General features: G+C 47.4%; 1 protein-coding gene across 1 annotated transcript in view; it reads left to right on the top strand.

Moving 5' to 3' along the window:
* Positions 1-22,066, top strand: part of LOC131293036 (zinc finger protein ush) — a 41,883-nt gene extending 19,817 nt beyond the window's left edge. Inside the window, exons 2-9 of the mRNA XM_058321115.1 lie at positions 15,574-17,182; positions 18,198-18,386; positions 18,477-18,860; positions 18,938-20,009; positions 20,075-20,310; positions 20,392-20,722; positions 20,802-20,980; positions 21,442-22,066. Coding sequence (XP_058177098.1) covers positions 15,574-17,182; positions 18,198-18,386; positions 18,477-18,860; positions 18,938-20,009; positions 20,075-20,310; positions 20,392-20,722; positions 20,802-20,980; positions 21,442-22,066 — 4,625 coding nt within the window. The remainder of the gene's footprint in view (positions 1-15,573; positions 17,183-18,197; positions 18,387-18,476; positions 18,861-18,937; positions 20,010-20,074; positions 20,311-20,391; positions 20,723-20,801; positions 20,981-21,441) is intronic.

Here is a 22,066-nt window from a genome sequence, read left to right on the forward strand (position 1 = left end):
TTATGAAAAATAAAATGTGTAAAAAAAACATCAAATGATCGTTTACTACTGAAGGTTCCTAGGATTTTATAAAATCACAATATCTTTAGATTTATATCAAGGGAGGCCAATAACTGAAGCCTGGAAGCCAAAATAACTGAACTGAAATATATTCGAAGAACTTAATTTACATAACACCATGCCCACCAACACGTTGCACACCTCATCATTGTGAGGCCATCGGTCGCTCGTCGCATTCCGGTTTTGAGACTCTGATTCGATATGACCCACTTCTGCTCTCTGGGCTCGAACACGAATCATTTCCCTTTGATATCAGGTTTGCTAACATTGACACTAAACTTCTCGTTTTTTTTTTTCATTTTAGGTAAGTCTCACCCGGAATTTTTGGTTCATTCGTTTATGCTAATGTTGAACCTGGTAGAAACCGGTTCTGATGAAGATGATCAGTTTTATAAAATACATTGAAAAGTGAAAAACAAGCAAACGAAAGTTACAACCTCCATAAAATGCTCACGACACATGTAAAAAGGTAAACTTTCCCTGTTTTGTGGAATATTCCTTAATTTATTGATGGCTGCGATTTGCCAGCTTTTGTAAGATCGGTTCTCTGTTCTGCTTTATTCACAGGACAGGGCTTTAACCTCTTTTCTACACTACAACTGACTAAGGGGGTAGCATATGCATATTTTCATGACACACAAATAAACTATATTTATAACTAATACTTTTAAAATGCGAAACAAAAACCTTGTCCAATGAATGGCATTTAGTACTTTGGATCTGGTTGGTCCTATCTAAGATATGCTTTGTTTATCAAAGAAAATTCACAAACGGTCCGAGGTCTTAAAAAAAGAGATTGAGAGTGAGCTGATGTGGATTGAAGTATGCGAAAACACAACACACACAATTGCACAGGATCTTCATATCAAGGGAAACAAGCGATCCTACGTAAAACTCTACCATCCCGTGATTCTAATTCGATTGGACGGGGTAGAAAGTACGAATATTATTGCTGTACAGATGTTACCTGTTTCTCTGGTCATCGGAATATGTTCTTTCTGTTTTCGATGACAAGAAGCCAGACATACGAAAATGTGCACGTTTGTTCGCCCCTTACTCGCCGCGTTTAAGTTTGATTAAATTCTAGCATTTAGGTCTCCACAGCCAAAATTGTTTGTACTAAATATTTCGCAGGAAAGCAGACACAAGTTGCTTCCGTTTGTGTGGTAAAAATTGATAACATAAATTTAATACCATAACAAAGCGTAAAGAAGGAAATTTTGATTAAAAAAGTCTTTTTCCTCCTTCGAAGAACCAAACAGCATATAAATATTTACGCTTCCTTTCGACGGAAGTAAAGCACCGTTCGATGTTTATGGATCAAACGATAAGACGAATCGTAGAGCCGGGCACACAGGCACACAATCTTTCCTCGTGTTCTTTCCCAACTGCAACACGCACCCGAAACGTACCGTGCATTATGCAAAACACTTGATACCCACTCTAAAGGTGAAGAAAAATTCCCCGTGCAAGATTAACATTTCCGTTCGGGAATGCATGCGAGATCATCGTGCACGAACGAACGACTTCAAGTTCTGCAATGTTGCAACCGACAGTTGTTCAGTTTTCTCAGATGTCTGCAACCTTCTGGCGAAAATCTATCACATCCAGTTTTTTGTAAAAAATTGAAAGAATTTCGACGAATCAAGCAAGAGGAATGATATATCATTGGAGGAGAAGCATTGAGTACAAAGAATGGAAATGCCAGAATGGTCCTTATTTATCTGCACCACAAGCTCAAGATTTTGCCTTATTTTGGCAAAGACTTCTACAAACAAACAGATGATTGTTCTGGTGAGAAAATGCGGGAGGGATTTAACATCCTCCAATAAGCGTTGAAATCTCTCCTTAGATTTATATTTCTTTCTCCTTCTATTCGTAAATAAATTACTCATTTATCTAGCCTGTGGAAGGTATTGAACATCATGTGTTTTGCAATAACTTTATTTAATTGTACACACAACAGACTTTATTATCTGAAAAGATTAGCACGTCGAAAGATGCTAAGATCTTTTTCCCAAGCCAATACGTTTCTCTACATGTTTTTGCCCTGTTGGAGACCACATATAATGAGTTTTACTTTCGTAGTTGTTTTACAATGTATTGAGCTTGGTTTTCGGTTTGAAAAAATAATTTAATTTCGCAGTTGTTGCTAAATTAATAAACCTTGGTTTTCACATGCAGTGTAAAGTATTTTGCAGACGACGAACCTCAATTTCAAAAACTGAAACACCGCAACTCAAAATGCTAACACTCAATGCAGCATTTTTCCTGTTACAAGGAATCCTATTCATGTCAATGTGATATTTATTGGCCTTTAGCTTGATTCCCCGCTCGCACTCTGACCCGTTCCCGTCCCCGGAATCGAAATGAGGAACTGTCTCGAAACCGTCACCGTTTGATGGAACGACCATAAGACGAATGTTTCATTTAACCATCGACAGTCGGATCCATTCGCATTCCAGCTAAGACCGTAAGACTGCAAGAGGTTACTGAAAAGTGTTAAAAAAAAGCGAAACTTAGCGACAGAAAAAAGCGTCCACTTTCGCTCGGCTATCGGATTGATTCATTTCCATCCATCCCCGGCTGCAGCAGAAGCAGACAGTTTCTTCTCCTTTGCATCGCCAGAGCGTAGGTAAAAGGCTATCGAAATGGTTCCTCACACACACACATACGAGAGAAATAAATCGTCCCGATCGAGCAGCGGGTAGCATGTTTTACGGTGCAAGTGGCGCATTGGCCACGGTAAGGATACCGCCGTCGGCAGTCGCTTTCGATCGATTCACGAGGACGCATATTTCACAATGCATCCGAAGGTGTGCGAAAGAAACAAACCCGAAAAAGGAAGTTGGTAGGAAATGGAGGTCTGTCCGCGTTTCCTTCGTCGGAAGCTGTGTGCTGATTTCCCCGCACCACGTAGCAACTCACGACATTCATCTTTCCGTTAGAACCAATTTTCCTTTTTCACATGTTCCATGCTTACACCGAATCCGAAACGGAAAAGGATAAAGAAAACTGAAATAAAAAAAACCAATGTCGCAATGGCAGCAGCAGACTCGCATGAGGAAAATCCGTTTCACTAATTCCCGGGTGGCGTTTTTTAACACCTTTACATCGGATTGAAACTCGCTGCCCGGTCTACTTTTCTTTCGATATGGTGAATCGGTAGCATATAGGAATGCAACAAAATCTCCACCTTCTGGCAGGGTCTCGGGAGAGAATAAATTTTATTATCAAAAATAGATTTGCATACCATTCTTGTGGCTAAGGTGTGAGGCACTTCCTTTCTCCCTCAACTAGAATCGTTGAAAGTTTTCCACGCCCTAAAATGTCTCCCCCTTTCCCGCCGTCTTTGAAACGTTCGATCTATTACGGCGATCGTTGCGCAACCGTCGGAGTCCAAAAGGCAAACGCAAGTAACCGCTTTCGGAGCACCCCTTTTTTTTGAGGAAAATAGTTGGTGTTAAATTGTCGGATTTGCGCCAGGGGGTCTTTCGGGGTGGGTTGAGTGTTGAGAACGGCCGATCCGCTGACTAATGGGTCAAATCTAGGACCGACTCGTCGGATTCGATAATTTCGACGCTCTGAAACTTAATGATCGTAAATATTCGAAATGGTTTTGCCGCACCCTGGAACGATTAGGGTAATTGATGTGGGACTTTCGGAAATTCGCACGAAGCGTAGGTCAATTAATTTACGATGCCTTTTGCTCCACTCCGTCGAGATTGAGAGTGTGAGCCAGCTAATTCCGAAGCCGTTATGATCTTTGGTGATCATTGCACGGGCGTACAATGTTGCACCGAGAATCTCCGATGCAGGCGCTCGTAGAAAATCATTCCACAAAATTAAACAACCCACAAACACACACATCCTCGTGGACGCGTGTGGTCGGTAGCGTTTCCTAGAAATTGACATGCATCGACCGTCCGGAGCAATTGTTAATCCTTCTCCCGGAGCGACCCAATCTCGGCCAGGATCATGAAGGGCATTCAGGGAAGGAAAAGGAAAAAAACACGCTGAGCAACCGACACGGCGTGGGCGTATTTGGAAAAGCAAATCCCTTTCCGCGGGACCTCAAGGCTTGAAACTCTTCCACCATCCCATCACGCGAGGGGTGTGGAAAGGCCGGAAAACTTGCCCGATAAGTACATCACGATAAATCGACAACCTTCTGCCCCACGCTGCAGAAGAAAAAAAAAACCTCGAATATATGTAACCGAAAGCGACGCGGTCCAAAGACGGAGAATCGAGCGACGGGAGAATAAGATCGCGGAACGATCTTATACACCACCACCACCACCACCGGCGCGTTATTGTGGCTGCAATTTGGTTTGAGCTTCCCCGTTTCGTCGACCGGCGGAGGTGAAGAGGTGAAAGGGAAATAAAGACACACTCCCCGGCCCTTGAGGGTGGTGGTGGTGGTGGTGCTGTCCATTGAATCGCAAATCCAATCCAATCCTTTTGCATGGATCCGACCATTCATCCGGTTTTCCCGTTCCGGGGCAGTCAGTATCGATATCATTAGTTCACCCGTGCAGCGTTTGTACCGGAGGGTTGTGTTGACCAATTCGATAGTACATTTGATTATTTTAATGAGCAACAGACAACTCTGCAGCACACACCGTGTGTCGATCGCCAAGGGCCTCGCGGACAACGACGACGATGATGATGATGATGATGATTGGGATGGGGGATGATGGTGGTACGACCAGCCACACAGGCAAACATGTGCATATGCGCGCGCGATTCGATTGTGTTGTCGATTTGGAGACTCGCTTCGCGTTGCGTTATGAGTAACACACAACAGAAACACAAGACAGGAACAGACACGCGCAGCATCAAAGGGGTTTGTCGAAGCAATGGGGAATCTGAATGGTAGCAAGAAACTACGGTGCGATTTGTTCAAGACTTGGCCCGTACTTATTAGTTTTTTCGAACCAAATGGATTAATTTCATTTTTAATTACATCTTTCCCTTTTTGCAAGACATGATTCTCAAATAATCTATCAATAGTTCTGTAAACTAAGCTCAAAATGTTGGTTAGTAGTGGAAAGTTAAACGCATCAACAAGGTATCCATACTCTGTATCTTATTTGCCAAAACACAAAACTGCTCCGACAGGTCGTTTGTCTAGCAGCAAAGCAATGAGCGTACGGGTTTTTCAGCTGTATGACGAAATACCCAAATTACCTAGAAAAAGCCGATACTGCAAGCCTACGGCATACGGTGAGCACGTTGGGCGGTTTAAAAGTCGCCTTTGAGATCATAGTTGATCAACCGGTTTAAAATTCAAATCGTAGTCCAATAGAGTTTAAAGAAGCGCTAATTGGTGGCGATTTTTTTCTGGGAACAGGATTTTCTTTATTTTTCGATCAATCTATGTATCTTTACAATATTGCAGGATATCGATATGACTATTCGAAACATTTGTTTTTCGTCCCTATCACATTGAATGTTTGCAAGTTGATAGTTTTTTGAGAGAGTAAAGTATATTGTTTCGCTATGGTGCTTCAGTAATGTCATTGTGTGTGTCACGCTTTATCTTGGGAGCATATTCTTCCTTTTTTTCTATCTAATATTAAACCGAAGGCTCCCACCGAACATAGAAATAAAATCAATCGAAGTATTTCATCGCATTTGGTAGCAGCAAACCTATCATGTTCCAGTAGGACATAACCAAATCCAACATCTAAATCTCACGTTCTGCTCACCACTACAAATACACTCCCACGGCCGATAATTGTTCCGTGCTGGGTTTCTGTGGCATCGATTAATGTACAGCAAGACGTCCTGATCGCGTTCATTTTTGGCAACATCGGTGCCGCGATGATTATCAAACCGGTTGTCGAAAAACTGACGTCGACCCCGCTTGTTCGATCACTCGGTTCCAATCCGTCGGGAGTCGAGATCGGATGTTGTACAATCGGGGTGTCCCTTTGAGAAGCTCAGCTCACTGCTGTTCGATGTTGGTACACGATGTGTAAGCAGAAATACCTACAAGAACAAGCAGTTCGTGATGTGTGTCGGTTGATTACACGGTCTCGGCAAAACAGTCTCCATTTCGACAAACGGAAACGGTGAAGGTTAGGAGGGGGACTGGGGACCGCCTCGCTTCGACAGAAAGGAAGCAACGGCAGAACATGACTCCACCTATCTTCACGCTCGCCTTCTTTTCGTGGTGTCTGCTTTCGAGGCCTCCCTTCCATCCGCCGGCGGAACACGAAGCAAAACGAGGAAGCGTGCACGGAAGCGTAAAACTAGCCGCCCAACATTAATGCTTTCCTAGACTCGCTCGGTCGACGTGCGAGGAGCAGGGGGTGATATTTTTAACCCGGTCGTACGATGTTTCAACAAATCACGAGCGTTGGGCCACCGAGTGGTGGTTGACGCATGCGGCCTGCAAACGGTTGCAACGGGGGTTGTGTGGAGGGTTGATGTGCGCGCGCGCGAACCTCGGAAGGCCACAGTTATGCAGCCGCACGCATACATCCCATCCATCCGTTGTGCGGGGAGTGAAATATTTCGCCGATCACGAGGCCGACGGGCGTTGTCGAACATCGCAAAGGAAAGTCATCAATCGAGGGGACGACGCGCCACCGACGGGGAGGCGAAGCGGTGGGGAATTTATATTCAATTTTCCTTGCGAACCGCTTACCCAAACCCTTCCAAACACGAAACGACGAACCGCGATCATGCTGGTGCCCACCTGATCAATCTCGGGTTCATCGTCTGTGTCCTCCTACAACTCCAGCTGGAAGATCGGAGAAGAAAAAATTAAAACAAACCGACACGACATGGACATGCAAAGAATGTCCTGGAAAACGGTCGGATGCGGCACGGGGGTGCATGCTGCGAAGGGTGGAAAACGAAACAACGTCCAATAAGGGTAACTTGTCGCGAGGACGCGGGACCGACCTACCTGCCTGTCATCGGGCCTGTTTGTGATAGTTTCCGTCGGATTTTAACGACTTTTCTTGCAGCACATTATTCACCGATACTTTTCCATCAGCCTGCAATCAACGAAAGTATCGCAATCCGGCCGGCGAATTTATGCTTCCGATTAAAACATAAAGTTCAGCGCAATCTGCATTCCAAAGCGAATATTGGCATTGGGTTGAATGTTTCGTTCGACTTTTTCACACTTTCCTCGAACACACAAGAAACAAAATAAAGTTATGTACCCCGTTATATATCATGAAAAAATAATAAACTTATACAGAATGTATAGGAAACTTAAGCAAATAACCAATTTAAGCTAGATCCATCATAAAGCAGTGATTAATAATAAGACCTTCAAAAGCAATCATTTTCAAGGTTGAGTTCAGACTCTCCAATAGCCACATCTTCTTTGACGCCCAAGACCAACCGTGCTATCATTTTTCTATCACTCTAATATCGTCCCAACGTCACGCGAATAATAAACAGTCAACCATCGTAGCCAGTTTTACACTTTTTTTGTTTTCGTCTGAGTATTTTCTGCTCTTTTTCATCGAACGCGCGGACAAAGACGGTAAAAAAATACACTTTGTTGAGTGCTCGCATGATGTAGTGCAACATCGGCTGATGTTGCACCCGATCTTCACATGATCTTCTTTCTTTTCTTCCCCTTCGCTCTTTCCTCTCCCCACCGCCAACTACCACTCTCCTAATGCTTGATTTTATTTTGATGAATTGGAAGGGACGATGACATCATCGCTAAGTATGCATCTTTTTAAACAACAAATCGCTACTCTCGATACTGCTTGTTTGTCGTGTTCGGCTCTAAATATAACCTGCTCGCACACACAATTACTACCGAGTGCGTCGGGAAGTGGATCTTTATCTCTTCTGTGTGCCCGGCGCATACTTTCAATATTTATTCAACACAATCGTTGTGGCTCCCAGTTGGGGAAACGTGTGTGTTTGGTAAATAGGAACATGGTGTTGAGCACAATAAACATACACTGGCAGTCAATAGCGGGCCCGTAAAACTACTGTTGTCCAGGTGTGGCCTATGAGATGGGGTGTTGAAAAGTGCAAAAGTGAAAGTAATTCCATCCTAAGTTCTAAGGAAAAACCCATCTGCAGCAACCCAATAGTTTGGCACAACCGGATGCGTGAGATGGTTTCTTCATGCAAATTTTATGCATATATTATTGACGGCAACCACTTTTTACGCATCTTTCATCTCGGTCCAACTCAGTAGTTAGTTGGTTGCGTGGATGGTTCCATTAATTCATAAGATTCCTAATTCCAACGATGCGTTTCCGCTAAACATTTAACAACGTAACTCATATTTTCGTGAGCACACGCCGTTGCGCTCGATTCGCGCTTCGGTTGTTAATAAATTGTTTTACGTTGGCGAAACACATGGCATTTGAGAACAAAAGTAATCGATGTCGCCGAAACCGCCCTGTTTTACGCACACGTACGCGGCACGGATTAACTTTACCTCGATACGAACTTTGGACCGGAAACGAAATCACTCGTACGACAAACCCGTGGCAAGCGTGAACGTGGCAAGTTCTGCTAATTATTTCACGATGCACAAAAGAGTCCCCTCGGCGGTTTCGGCGGTCTCGGCGAGAACCCAACCAATGCTGACGAGAGCGCACGGACTTCATCTGCCTCCTTCCAAACTCACATCGCCAATCGCCGATATCGCTCTTCCGTTCGAGCTACCAGCTTCGAGTTCGTGGAGACGGTGTTTGTTTGGAGTAACGTCGTCAATATGGAAAATAAATTTCCCACCATCCTTCGGCGGTGTCGCGTTTCATCAGCGGAACTGGTACTGAAACGTTTGGAGAAAGGGTTCTTGCTATGGAAGTCATGAACGCTTCAGATATCCCAGGTCTTGGCGCTTACGGTTTAGCTCAGCCTTCATCCGGCGAAAGTGCAATCTTTTGTCGACAGCTCTGACGTTTCGTTCCGTCCGATGCTTCCGGCAGAGGGAAGGCCAAAGGATCCCATAACGCCGCCGGTATGCCGTATTCGCGATACTGACCAGTGATTAAAGTGAGACACTTCTGGATGCATAGAGGATTGCGGAAGTTTTAAAGGATTTTGGTAAGAGTGAATCCAGCGTCATCTTCCCTTGGAGGCTGCGCGCGTGTGTCCCCGATATTCTGAACTCCAATACAATAAGGGTAGGTGTGACCGACTGGACGCATTATTCAGCCTAGAGCAACATCACACCTAGAACGAATCTTTCAACGCGGCAACGTAGAACGTATCGAACGAAATACTATCGGGTTCCGGAGAAAACTGCACCGTGTGGTCAGTTTCGGGGGGATTGAATCTGATACCGCGCCACACCCGGTAAGTCACTGATGGACCCAGCTTTGTTAGCCGCCGTCCTTTCCTAAGCCGCGCGGTATTGTTGAGTCCATTCTTCTACTTGACGGCCTTTCTAGCGGATATGCCACGCTTGAGCAAACATCTTCCATACTTTCGAACCCACCTTGTGTCGAACCCACGCGGCGTGGAGTGAATTTAATCAGGCCCGTTTTTGGCACGGATGCTTTATAGAATGAAAAGCTTTCATTCGCGATCCTGATGTCTCAGGGGCTCAGGATGCAGCAAGCGTTATGCGAGAGATATTTGAAATATAGCACTAGTCAGAAAGCGGGATCCAAGTACGTTGTTTCATAATTGTGTTGGAACACTAAGTCAGCAGTCAATTTGACTTGGTAATACAAATCATATCTCTGAGATCTGGTAATCGGCATTTGTCATTTCCTGCAAATCCTTCCACTTGCGACAGCTCACTCAGTTGACTCCTGGCGGATGACCGCATTGCATTTGCTGCCTCTTTGGCCGTTGTTTTTACACCCATTCTCGTTACCCCTCAAAAGTCCACATACGTGTAAAAATTACCATTCCATCCTCTCTTGTGCCAGGTGCGTAAGGCGACAAAGAACCCACGACGCAACCTTTTCTGGTCTGGTAGGGAATTCCCGTTCTTCGTAGTTATATGCTATAGCGACTATAGTCGCCACTAGCAACACCTGGCTATGGAACAACTGCATTGCTCATGTGACCAGGAATAGGTTATCCATCAATCCAGTCGTAATGGCTATAAAGAAGTAAAAACGTATGAGTAAGGGGTTCTAGCAGACTTGTAAACATAAAGCCAAACAGCCAACGATTATACCACGTGACTCATTAAATTTGCAGATTCTTCCTTGGAATGTTCTGTACGTATTGAGCTTACCTATCGTACTATCTTTCATAAGAATTAGTTACTTATGTAAGTCTAAATGGTTGTCCTATCTTCAATATTCTTTTTCTTACGCACTATTTACCGACCACTTGTTGAAGTCTATTGTTATCATTATCATTTTTAATAGCATGTTAGTCTCTTTTGCTTCACTAGTTTTTCTTTTTAAATACTTAACTGATTCTTCCTTCGAAGAAATTTACCACTGCCACTGTCTAATAGGCCCATCCTCCTCAAACCGACCTGCTCGTGTCCGGTCCGGTCTAGGCAGGAATAAAACCATGCCCTCCGTCCGAGCGATGATGGCAACTAATTAAGGTACTCAGCCGACCCCGTTTGGGATCAGCCGAGATGCCGAGTCGATCGTGTCCCCACGACGATCACGCCGGGAGGGCGCAGCAGCATCCAACGGAAAGAACAAATTGCTTCGCACCTCCGCTTGCTGCCGGCCCCGGCACCGGGATGGAATCCCATTTAGCAATCCGATCCCGTCACCCGTGGCTAATTTCGCATTCCCAATCGACCTGCAACCAGATGTACCAGAAACGGAAGAGAAGAGCTGCCAAAGGGGAATGAATTTCCTTGGGGTTTGCAGCTTTGTAAGAGGGTATGTTTTTCCAGCCCGGAAAACGAACTGAGCCTCAGTTGATAAACGTTCCTTTGCGCACGGTTAGGAAAGCCCGGCCGTGGGACAATCTTTCGACCGGGAACAAACGCAAAACGACAAACGAATGCACAAAACCGATCGTGCATCAACTCATTAGTTTATTTGTTCTTCACTCATTTTTGCCTCGCTTTTGCGGCATGGTTGTTGCCATTTTCTTTGGTTTTCTTTTCACTAATTTACCATCCCTGGTTGCGATTGTCCCGCGGGAAGTGGTTGGACATAAATTGGAGCCCCGTTCGTCGTTTCTCCTTTCGGAAATCGTTATCTTCTCCTCCCCCCCGGGAGCACCGGGAACTGCGAAGCGGTGGAAAATTCCGCCCCGGTTGTAGCAAGAATAAAACAAACCCGAGTGGAAGGCTCGAGAATTGGCTTCTCCCAGGGGCAGGGAGAATCAATTCAATCTTCGGTGAAGATCGAGCTGTTCGATGTGTGCATAATTTCGTGTATGTCGGCCCGCTTCACCCGCGTTTCCCGTCGGAAGATTTTGTTTTCCTCCATAACGTGACGCTACCATTTTGCTCAGCGAAACGCGCGGCTCGTGTGACTGCTTTCGTGATCTTTGTGGAACGCTCTTCTGAGGTGGAAGAAGTAGAAGCAAACTGATGGTAGCGATTCATTTCATGAGTAAAAGAAACGTCAAAACTCGAACACAAACAAGATGGATAAAACAAAACCAAAACTCTCCCCTCTTGTGCCTTGTTATGGTTTAGCTTGATATGGTACATTTGATTTCTTCCATGTGTTGATGACTGCTGCTTCTTTGCCTTAGAATTTACGTCACGTGCGTTTGGGAATTGCCCATATATGGTCATCGTTCAAACAACGACCAGAATCGATAGAACTTCTGTATTGGTTGAGGAAAGCATCTTAGTGGCAGCTTAATATTCACTTCATCAAACTACATATTTGCATAAATCCTACAATCCTTTACTGTTGCTAGTGTTATTATTTCATCATCTTTTCTCGATCCTGTCTGGTCTAACCGGTATGTTTTAATGAAATTTTTCGGAATTGTGGAAACTTGACGATAAATAACACAATTTCTTGGAAAATGGTAAACCTACCTAGGGTTAGGAAAAAATAATGTGGGAAATGATAGGCTACTTTCAAGGAATGAAGCAACCATTGCCCACGAGATATTAAATAGAAAAAACTCGTGGTAAGTTTCATTTCGTTTTGCCTGTGAAATTAGATGCTACAGTCAAGTAGAAAATCAAGTAGTTAATCTTCCTTCGTGCATTCGATATTCTAGTAGCGCATGCGTAGCAGATGATCTAGCGTGGATTTCTTTTGTAAAGTTCATGACTGTAAGATCACCTTAAAAAGATGATGTTATTAGATGGTTGTAATCGATAATAAAATAGTTCCCGCTTACGCACTGGTCTTTTTTCACTGGTTTTTCCATGTCCGTCCACGTCGTACTGGTGTGTTTGTCGCTCAGAGATCATGTTCTAACATGATTGAACCGTGTGCTAGTAGCAACATGACCCCCTGCATCCCCTTCCGGTATGGATCCGCGGTTTGTTTCCTATGCGAATGCTGTTACACAATAACTAACACACAGGACACACGAGCCTCTTGGTTAAAAATGGTGTCCTTGAGTCACTGTCAGAGATGCGGCGCAGTTTCATAATAAACGTGCCTCCAGTTCCGCTGACGATGAGTGTTTCTGCTACTTCAACCTATGTTGAGAAGGGGGGAAACAAGTTCATCGTTTCTGTAAGGTATCCGCCCCATTAAGACGCTTACAGTGACGCTGCTGTTTTGCCCCAAGGTAGTGGGGCCTGTGAATCAGTGCCGGTGGTTGGTTCTCCACAAACGGCGATTGAAAGATCGTGCGTCTTGCATGGTTTGCAAGGGAGGAGTGGCAAATTTAGTCGGTAACATCTTTGACCCTAGATAGCTTCGAGCCGTAACGCTTGAAACGATGAGAGGGAAAGTAACGTTTCAAAAACTGACGAATGTGTCGCTAACATTGTTTGGCGTCACTGTTCCCGCAAAGTGATAAATCTCTGTGCTCGGCAGACCGTCATCTCTGTGCTCGGCAGACGCTGTGCTCGGCAGGCCGCGTCATCGCTGTGCTCGGCAGGCCGTCATCGCTGTGCTCGGAAGAAGAAAAAATCTGAAAATCTAATGACGACGCCGTTCGGTGGCTTGTTTGCGTTTGCTTAGCAAATGGAAAATCTAAAGAATTCATGACGCGACCCCGCTCGCCTAAGCGCCAAGCCAAGCCGACATAAACGGCCATCGATTATTAATTAACACATTAAGTGGACGAAGTGAACACCCCGTGAATAAGTTCACGCTGTGACCAAGAGTCACCGCGGCCTGGGACCTGCTGCGAAATGTTGACTCACAGTGATGCTCCGGGGTGGTCATGCATGTTCACGGGGCGGAGCTACGACGGCCATTACTATCCGGAATGAGCACCAGTACGCGCCTCACGGTACTTCATCATTTCGCTAACTACATCATCCACATCGTTGGAAACAACGATCGTGTGATTGACCATAATGTTCTGGCGTGTTCTTTGTCCCTATAAGAGGACAGTAATTACCATACCAAATCCCATGGATTCTATGTGTTACTTATTATAAAAACTCGCTGTATAAACTGTACAAATAAACATTATTTTACAAAAAAAAGTGTACCTGCTTCGAAAACACGTGCTTAAGTGTTTGTACACTTTTATTCATACATTTGACACAATTGAACCAATTTTTTGCATATTATCAGATCAACATTGCTGATCATAATCATAAATAACACATATACAAACTGACCATCATTCAAACAATAAAATCCAAAAATATTTTAGAAATTTTTTTTTTTTCTTGAGTTCTAGACTATATACTAAAAAACCAAAAACTATATAAAAATATAAAAAAAAACAGTGTGACAATTATTTGAGCCATTTTCTCGACTTGGCAGGACTATGATGTGGTTAAACAAGCACACCACGCTAACTTTAAACCGCGTGCGCATTGTTTCATGCATGTTGAAACTTAAAATGGCACGCCCTTAAGTTTTCTTTGTGCGTATTTTGAATTTTTGTTTGTGAGTATATTTAGGAAGGTTCCTAGCGGTTTATGTATCTAATAGATATAGATGAATAGCGCTGTATAGCTGATGTAAAACCACGCAATAGCTTCAAATGAAGTGATCTTTAGGCAAAATGATCATCATTTGTAAGTTGCCAATACTATGAATATATTATTTATGGTACCGAAACTATTATTTTTCCCATGGTGTCGGAATCGGTAAAATGAAACAAGAACAAAATAGTTATGTTGGAAAAACCTTACAAAGTTACCTACTGCATCGCTCCAATATAGCGACAATGGAAGATAAAATGAAAACATATTGAAATTTGGCTTATCGTTAAAAATATAAGCTCCTTTAATCAATCATTAAACGACATGTTCCTACCGAACAGATTGTTGCGATTCTCTTCTGAGATTCAACAATTTACTCAACTCCACCGACTCTTCTTTTACGTTCTGTTAACAAGCCAACCATCAGACCGTCATCATGTTTCCTCCATATGAAAAGAAACTACATATCCTCCAAAACCCACTCCTCAGCTGCCGTCGCTCTGCAATTCCAACCATCGCAACAATAAGAAGAAAAACGTCTTCAGCTTCTACCCCCCTTTTTGCCCATGTCGTTCGCTCCTTATTCGTGTTGAGTAAAATGTCTCATTTAGCATAAATTACCCCTGTCGATGCGATCCGATTCGCGCATTTTCATCCAGCATTCGGCTGTCCTCACTCTCCCCCCCCCCCCCCCCCCCCCCACACACACACACACACACGCGGACGGGGACGGTTGCATGTTTGATTAATCGCGTCTTTTAAGCCGCAAGTCGTTCGGGCGACGGCGTTGGTTCCGTTTTGCTGGCTATCGTTCGCTGCCGCCTAGGTTGGGGAGCATGAGAATTCCGAAGAGCATATGTTCGAAAGCCTCGATTCTCCCGGCATCTTGTGGTGCGATTGACGCGCTCGGTTTCGTTCGATTCCGGGCCCTCTCGATTCCGGGCGGGAAAATGGATGGAAGGCCATCAAATCTCATCCCTCGGAAGTACAACACCCACAAAGGGGGATACACTGCTGAAGCTGCTCCAATTAACACTCCGCGAGCGTACGATTGTCGTCATTAGCGCGAAGGGAGAACTCACCTCCTATCGCTTGCGTGGTGCACCTTCCTTTCCCCCCCGGCCTGGTAATTACACACGCGACACGCGAATACAAATTCACATACACACACTCATACCATTCAATGGTTGTTCGCGTTTGGGGTTGCCTTCGAGATGGTATTTCGATTAAGACGACATTAATTTTACCATCCGTGTTCCATTCGTCGGTGATATATGGTGACGTCCTCATCCGCGCCTCTTCCTGCAACGACCCGGTTTTCGAGTTTTGTTGTAACAAGGAGCCTGAGGGGAAAGGGCTGTAATATGTAATGTACCCTCCACCCTCTCCCACCCCGGGGGAGGACCAGTTTGGCGGAATTGGGATGATTAATGTGTCGCGTGTATATTGAAACCCCAAATGTACTTCGTACGTACGATAACAGCAGCCGCCGCCGAAAAGCCTTTGAATGCCTCCCGTTACAACGTCTCTTTATCCCCCTCCCTCTTTTGCAGGAGACGGAGATGAGGAAGCGGCCGACGAACAGCAGCAGCAGCAACAGCAGACACAGGGAGTGGCGGAGGAAAATGGTGGCCCAATGCCGGCGGATACGACAGCGCACAATAGTGATAATGGTGGTGGCACCCTAGGAGGCAACAAGGAGGAAGGTGTGCGGAGTCGGAGCAGCAGTCGGAGCAGCAGCAGTAGCCACGCAACAACAGCGGGAGGTGGTGGTGGGGTGGGCGGTATGGCCAACGAAGAAGTCAGCATGAACGGTGCCACGACAATGGAAGACGCGGAAGCGGAAGACCGAAGCCCATCGCCGGCAACCACAACATCACCCTCCCCGACGGCGTTGGCGTCCGCGACAGCGGAAGACGAAAATTGTTTGCGATCACCACCACCACCACCACCACCGCTGGCAGGATTGACCACCGGTCGGAGGGTTTCGGAAGAGATGGTTGGCGGAATGCGCGAAATCAAGCTGGAACCCAACGTCGACCGGGAAGACGACAGTCAACAGGAAGAGGAAGAAGGGTTCGGCGATTATAAGCGACCGGCGGGGGAACTGCGACCACCGTCATCCGGGTCCTCGTCCCGGGGCCCAACAACGCCGTCGCCAACCCCGCTCCCGATGCTTCGGCTCAATGTAGCGCTGGCGTCCGATCCGGCCGCCAATCCGGACGCGAAGGATCTCAAGAACATTGGCGCCAGCAGCGAGGCCGCCTACGAGGAGAAGCAATCTCAGCACCAACACCAGCACCAAGCGCTACAACAGCAGCAGCATCACGTTCTCAGCATGGCGGTTATTGGCCATCCGCCGACGGTGTCACCATCGGCGTCCGCACCGACGGCGCTACTTTCCCGCAAGCAACCCCCGACGGGGTCGCTCGGCAAGGTCCCCGATGCCATCGCACTGCCCGTCGAGCTGCCACCCCGACTGCCGATGTACATCTGCGGACCGTGCGGGATTCGATTTTCCTCGGCGTCGACGCTCGAAGCGCATCAGACCTACTACTGTTCCCATCGGAAGGACGCGGACGACGGAGGAGGTGGTGGCGGCGGTGGTGGTGGTGGTGGTGGAGCGGGTTCAGTGAGTTCGGTGACGAGCAGTGGTAGCGGATCGGCGGCCGCTGGGAGTGGTAAAAATGCCCACCCGGGTGGAGCGGAAGGAGCGTCCGGGGAACCGCCGGCAAAGGCGGCCAAGACGGGAAAGCAGTACGCCTGCTCGCAATGTTCGTACAGCGCCGACAAGAAGGTGTCGCTGAACCGACACATGCGCATGCATCAGTCATCCCCCAGCCCTTCGCCGGTCGCGGCCGCTCTCGTCAACGGTGACGACCTCGCCGGACACCACCACCATCAGCAGCAGCAACAACAACAGCAACTACAGCTCATCCAGGCGCAAGCCGTTGCTGCAGCCGCCGCCGTACTTCACCAACAACACCAGCAACAACAGCAGCAGCAGCAACAGCAACAGTCATCACAGCAGCAGCCACAGCAGCAACAGGTGCCGGTGGCGCAAGTGGATCGGTACTGCTCCGATTGTGATATTCGATTTTCTAGCACCAAGACCTATCGCGCTCATAAACAACATTACTGCAGTTCGCGTCACCGTGAAGGGTAAGTTGGAAATTCCGGCATCGGTAAGAATTAAAGAGAGAACTCATGATCCTCATTAGGATTCACAGTTTCTTAGGATAACATCAATCACGTCCTTTTGACGAGTTTAAAAGCTTAATTTATGGAAAAAGGGTTAATAATCATTTCACATAGCACTTCAACAGCACACACATACTGTAGGTCCTCGCAGTACGCTAATGATTGGGGCCGAACGCTGTAGCATATATCGAGTTAAAGCGTATTCCGCATTTCCTCTGCCATATCGTTTATACAGTTCGGGTTTCATTAAGCTGTATAATCTTGAAGCGATTAATATGGCATACAATAATAAAATGGCCACTCAGAAACGAAATGAGAAGAAATAGAACACTTATAAATGAATTGTATAGAAGATATGTTAAATAAGCGGTTTCCTCTCAGTGTCAACCCTTCAATATGAAATACAGTTGGTCCCCGCAGTACGCGAATATTTGGGACCGAACGCAGTAGCGTATATCGAATTTTCGCGTATTGCGGATTTCCTCTGCCATATCGTTTATACCTCATGTTCGCACCTACTGTACGTCCATCTCCTTCCGACATAACATTAAAAAAAAACTACTTCTACGAAACTAAGCCTAAAAAAAAATATTTCGTATCAACGTTTGTGGGATAACTTGTTATTATTTTCGTACACGTATCTTGAACGGTTTTAGTGCAAGTTTGAAATTAGCCCCGTAAGGTATGCAACCAACAGTGCGCGGATGCATTTGTACTAATTCTTTAATACCGCGTGTTTCATACACCGCAAAGGTATTCCCATCGCCTTTTCAAGCGTTATTAGAGATTTTTTTTGTTAAATACTACAGAAAAGTAACGTAACAATTAAACTTTATGATACAAATGATGGAAAAGATAGATTATTGTATGTTAGAAATATCGTGTAGGTTTCTGGTTGGAGGAAAAAAGAGATTATTGATGCAAAAGTGTAGAAACTCTACCACTAACCAACTCCTCCATTTTATTCCACCTCCAGGCACCAGTCGAACAACTCTACTCCGAAGCCGTCGGCTGGCCAAAAATCCGGTTCGCAGAGTCCACCGGATGTGCCGAAAACACCACCGGGGTCCGCTCCCCAGCAGGCGTTCCTGGCCCTTCCCACCAATCCCATCATCGTGGTACCATACTCACTGATCCGAGGTGCTAGCGTCATACCGGTACTGCTGTAAGTAGCTTTCCCGTGCCATTGACACCTATTTTACGCCTTGAGGCAGCCTTTATTCAATCGAAAATCTCCGTTCCTTTCTCGCTACAGATCATCGCTTGCCCCGGGGATCGCCAATCCAGAGTCGGCCTGTTTCATCCTGCAGAACGGAGCACTGCAGCCGATCGCGATGTCATTGGCACACGTTCAGGCGGTTACGATGGCGGCCGCCGTCGGTTCTACCGGTCTCGAGGGGCTTGGAGGAGGGGTGCCTGGTCAGCATCCTCAACCACACCAGCAGCAGCAGCAGCAACAACAGTCGTCGGGTAGCTCGCGATCGACCGGAGGAAACAATAACCAACAACAATCGCGCGGCCCAACGCCCAACATATCGAATGAAAACAGTTCTCATAGTACCAGCGGCGGCGGGGTTGGCCCATCGTCCACCGGAGAAGTCCTGAAGGCAATCAATAAGCGTGACAATACTGCTAACAAGTAGGTGTTCGAAACGAAGCACAGTGGAAGGGTTTATATCCGGATGTTGTTTATACCGATCTTTTTTTCTTTTACAGGGAATCGACTGGGTCAACTCCTCTAGATTTGTCCGTAAGGCGGCTCTCTCCCGGTGCGTTAGGTCTTCGTGAGCGATCCCTATCGTTGTCCTCAGCCGTATCGCTGGACCAGCGCCTCGACTTTGACAGTCTGATGGAGGGCAAGGAAAATCTCTCCGTAAGCGGTGACTCGCTCACCCCGGAACAAATCGTTTGCGCCCCATCACTCCCCGGTAGCCCACCGCTGACTCCTTCGCCCAAGCGCCGCTCGAATAGTCCACGCGGAGGAGGAGGTTCTACTGCTGCTGGGGCACACGCAAATGCAGCGGCCGCCGCCATTGCAGCCGCAGCTGTCGCAGGACAGCATGCCGCCCTGGGTGGAAGTGCACTGTCCCTGTCTCCACTCACCCTCCAGCAGCAGCTGATGCGGCCACTGCTTCCAGCCGACATTGCCCTTCGATTGTCGGCCGTCGGAGCCGATCCGGGCGTCAATCTTAACCTCAACATCCTTCCCAACTCACACACGCTCCTGACGAAGCAGAGCGTCGAACTCGCCCTACGCCTATCGTCCACACCCGGTTCGGCGGCATCCGCCGTTCCACCGGGCGAAACACTGACGAAACCTCAGATATCCCCCCTCCTGAACAGTATCTCCCCGACGGGTGCTACCACCGGGGCCGGTGTAGGTGCGGCGGCCGGTGTGCTCTCCGGTCCCACGCCACAGATCTTCGTCAAGCAGGGTGACTCGAAGTGCAAGGAGTGCAACATCGTGTTCTGCAAGTACGAGAACTATCTGGCACACAAGAAGCACTACTGTTCGGCGCGCAATCAGGACGACGGAGACCATCCGAAGATCAGTCCACCGATCTCTCCGCAAGCGCATACCGCGAGCACAGCCCCAGGGGCTAGTCCGGCCGGGGCGGTGTCGTCCGGTGGTCCCGCAGCTCGCAATACCGTCGGCGTTGTTGGTGGACCCGTTGCGTACCAGCAACTGATATGTGCCGCCTGTGGCATCAAGTTCACCTCGCTGGACAATCTCACCGCGCACCAGATGTACTACTGTCCGAAGCGGATCGACGCCTCAATGCCAGTGGTGAGTTGAACACCAAGACGCACGTGTTCCGTATGATCCGATAAACAAGAACCTTTCCCTTCCAGAATTCCATTCCGACAAGTGTGGTCGCACCAACGCCACACAAAGAGCGTTGCTCCAAGTGCAAGAGTATGCACGAACCGGGTCAACCGTGCACGGTCGCTGGCCACGGTGCGTACAAGTGTCCGATCTGTGAAGCTATCAGCCCGAACTCCACTGAAGCCCGCCGGCACATGGACACGCACGGTGGCGTTAAGGCGTTCCGGTGCACGATCTGCCGTTACAAAGGAAACACCCTTCGGTATGTTTTCTCCTCTAGCCCTTAAACTTGTATGAGCCATTTGTCATTTAACTTTCGTTTCCTCCTATTTCACTTTTCCAGTGGCATGCGTACCCACATCCGGATGCATTTCGATAAAAAAACGAACGAGTTCAATGAGGAAAATTACATCACCTGCATCCTGGAGGAGGATGGAATTGAAATCCCACCGGCCGGGGCACAGAACGCAGCTGCGATGGCCGCTGCCGCCGCGGCAATGGCGTCGTCGCAAAAGTTTCTCGACCAACAGTCGAGCGCAGCAGTGCACGATGCCGGTTCGTCGGGGCCACGCACTTCGCCACCGAATGGTGGTGGAAATGGAGCCACGGGCGGGGTACAGATGCGGCATCACTGCGAGTTCTGCCCGTACAGTTCGAGCTACCGGATCAATGTGGTACGTGTGTGGTGTTTTTGTACGGCGAAAGAGAGAATAGGAAAATAATTAAACCATTTCTGCCAATTTTGTTCATTAGGCTAAACATATCAAGCACGTACATGGACGAGAACGGCCTTCCACCGGCGGATCTCCGCTGATCGGCGAAGGAGGTGAATCACTGCTGTACAATGGCACTACCGGAGGCACGATAGAAATGGGCGGAAATATTCAGAGACCATCGGTTCCTAGTACTCCCGGACTGAGCGTGGGCAATAGGTAAGATATTGTTCGCAAGAAGACAATCACGTACAAGTTCTTCCTTTGCGAGTCCGTCCTACTAAATTGAAACAGTTTTCTTAAAATCAGAAAAATATCTCGAAAACAACTGAATAGTTTATCTGAAATAAATTTTAAGTTGAAAAATTCATAAATTCATATCCCTTAGTATATGGGGAGTCCGCAAAAGCCAAACGCCGGTCAGCAAATCGGCCCTTGCCCTTGAGAGCCCTTGAGCGCTTGTGCTCTCGCCACCTCAACGGCGTGGGTTCGAATCCCAACCGGAACCCTCCCCTATACGGGAGGATTGATTGTCTTCGTACAGAAAGGGTAAACGTCTAGTAAGCCAGACATGTGGCAGGCATGACCGAAGATGCGCTCGTTACGCCAAATAAGAAGAACAAGAAGCATCAAATAAGGCTTTCATTAACCGTTCTTTTTTTTGTTCTTGTTTGATTTAGTCACATCAAAACGGAACCGGAAGATGAACCTACCGTCGGCGGCGGCGGATGTGACGAGCAGGACACGATCGACATTAACGTGGACGTCGTGATGGAGGAACCGCCGTTGGCGGAAGGACCACCGATGGCCATCAAAACCGAAACCATCGATCCGCACATGCCCTCGCTGCACTCACCACCCGCCACCATCAGTACTCCTACACCCCCACCACCTCCACCACCACCAGCACCGGCAACATCATCGACGACGCCGGTCGGCGTTTCCTTGAATCTGAAACCGAAATCTCATCCCGCCACCAACCGTTCGTCACCGTCTCCGCTTCTCTCGCTGAAAACGCCCTCACCGCCGACCAGCGAACCGATCACCCTGCAAACACTCCCGCCCGGGCCCAAGTACTGCGACACGTGCAACATCACCTTCAACTACACCAACACGTACATTGCGCACAAGAAGTTCTACTGCAAGGCAGCGACGGCCGCGGCCGGCTCTTCGGCGATCGGTGGAACCGGTGGTAGCGGTGGTGGGCGCAGTGCATCCGCTTCCCCTAGTCGGTCGGCGACCGGTGGAGCAACTAGTCCAGCCGTGGCGGTCGCAGTCAATCGAGCGACGGAAACATCCGTCTAA

Source organism: Anopheles ziemanni, chromosome 2 (assembly GCF_943734765.1).
Source record: "Anopheles ziemanni chromosome 2, idAnoZiCoDA_A2_x.2, whole genome shotgun sequence".
In the NCBI taxonomy this organism is placed as follows: domain Eukaryota; kingdom Metazoa; phylum Arthropoda; class Insecta; order Diptera; family Culicidae; genus Anopheles; species Anopheles ziemanni.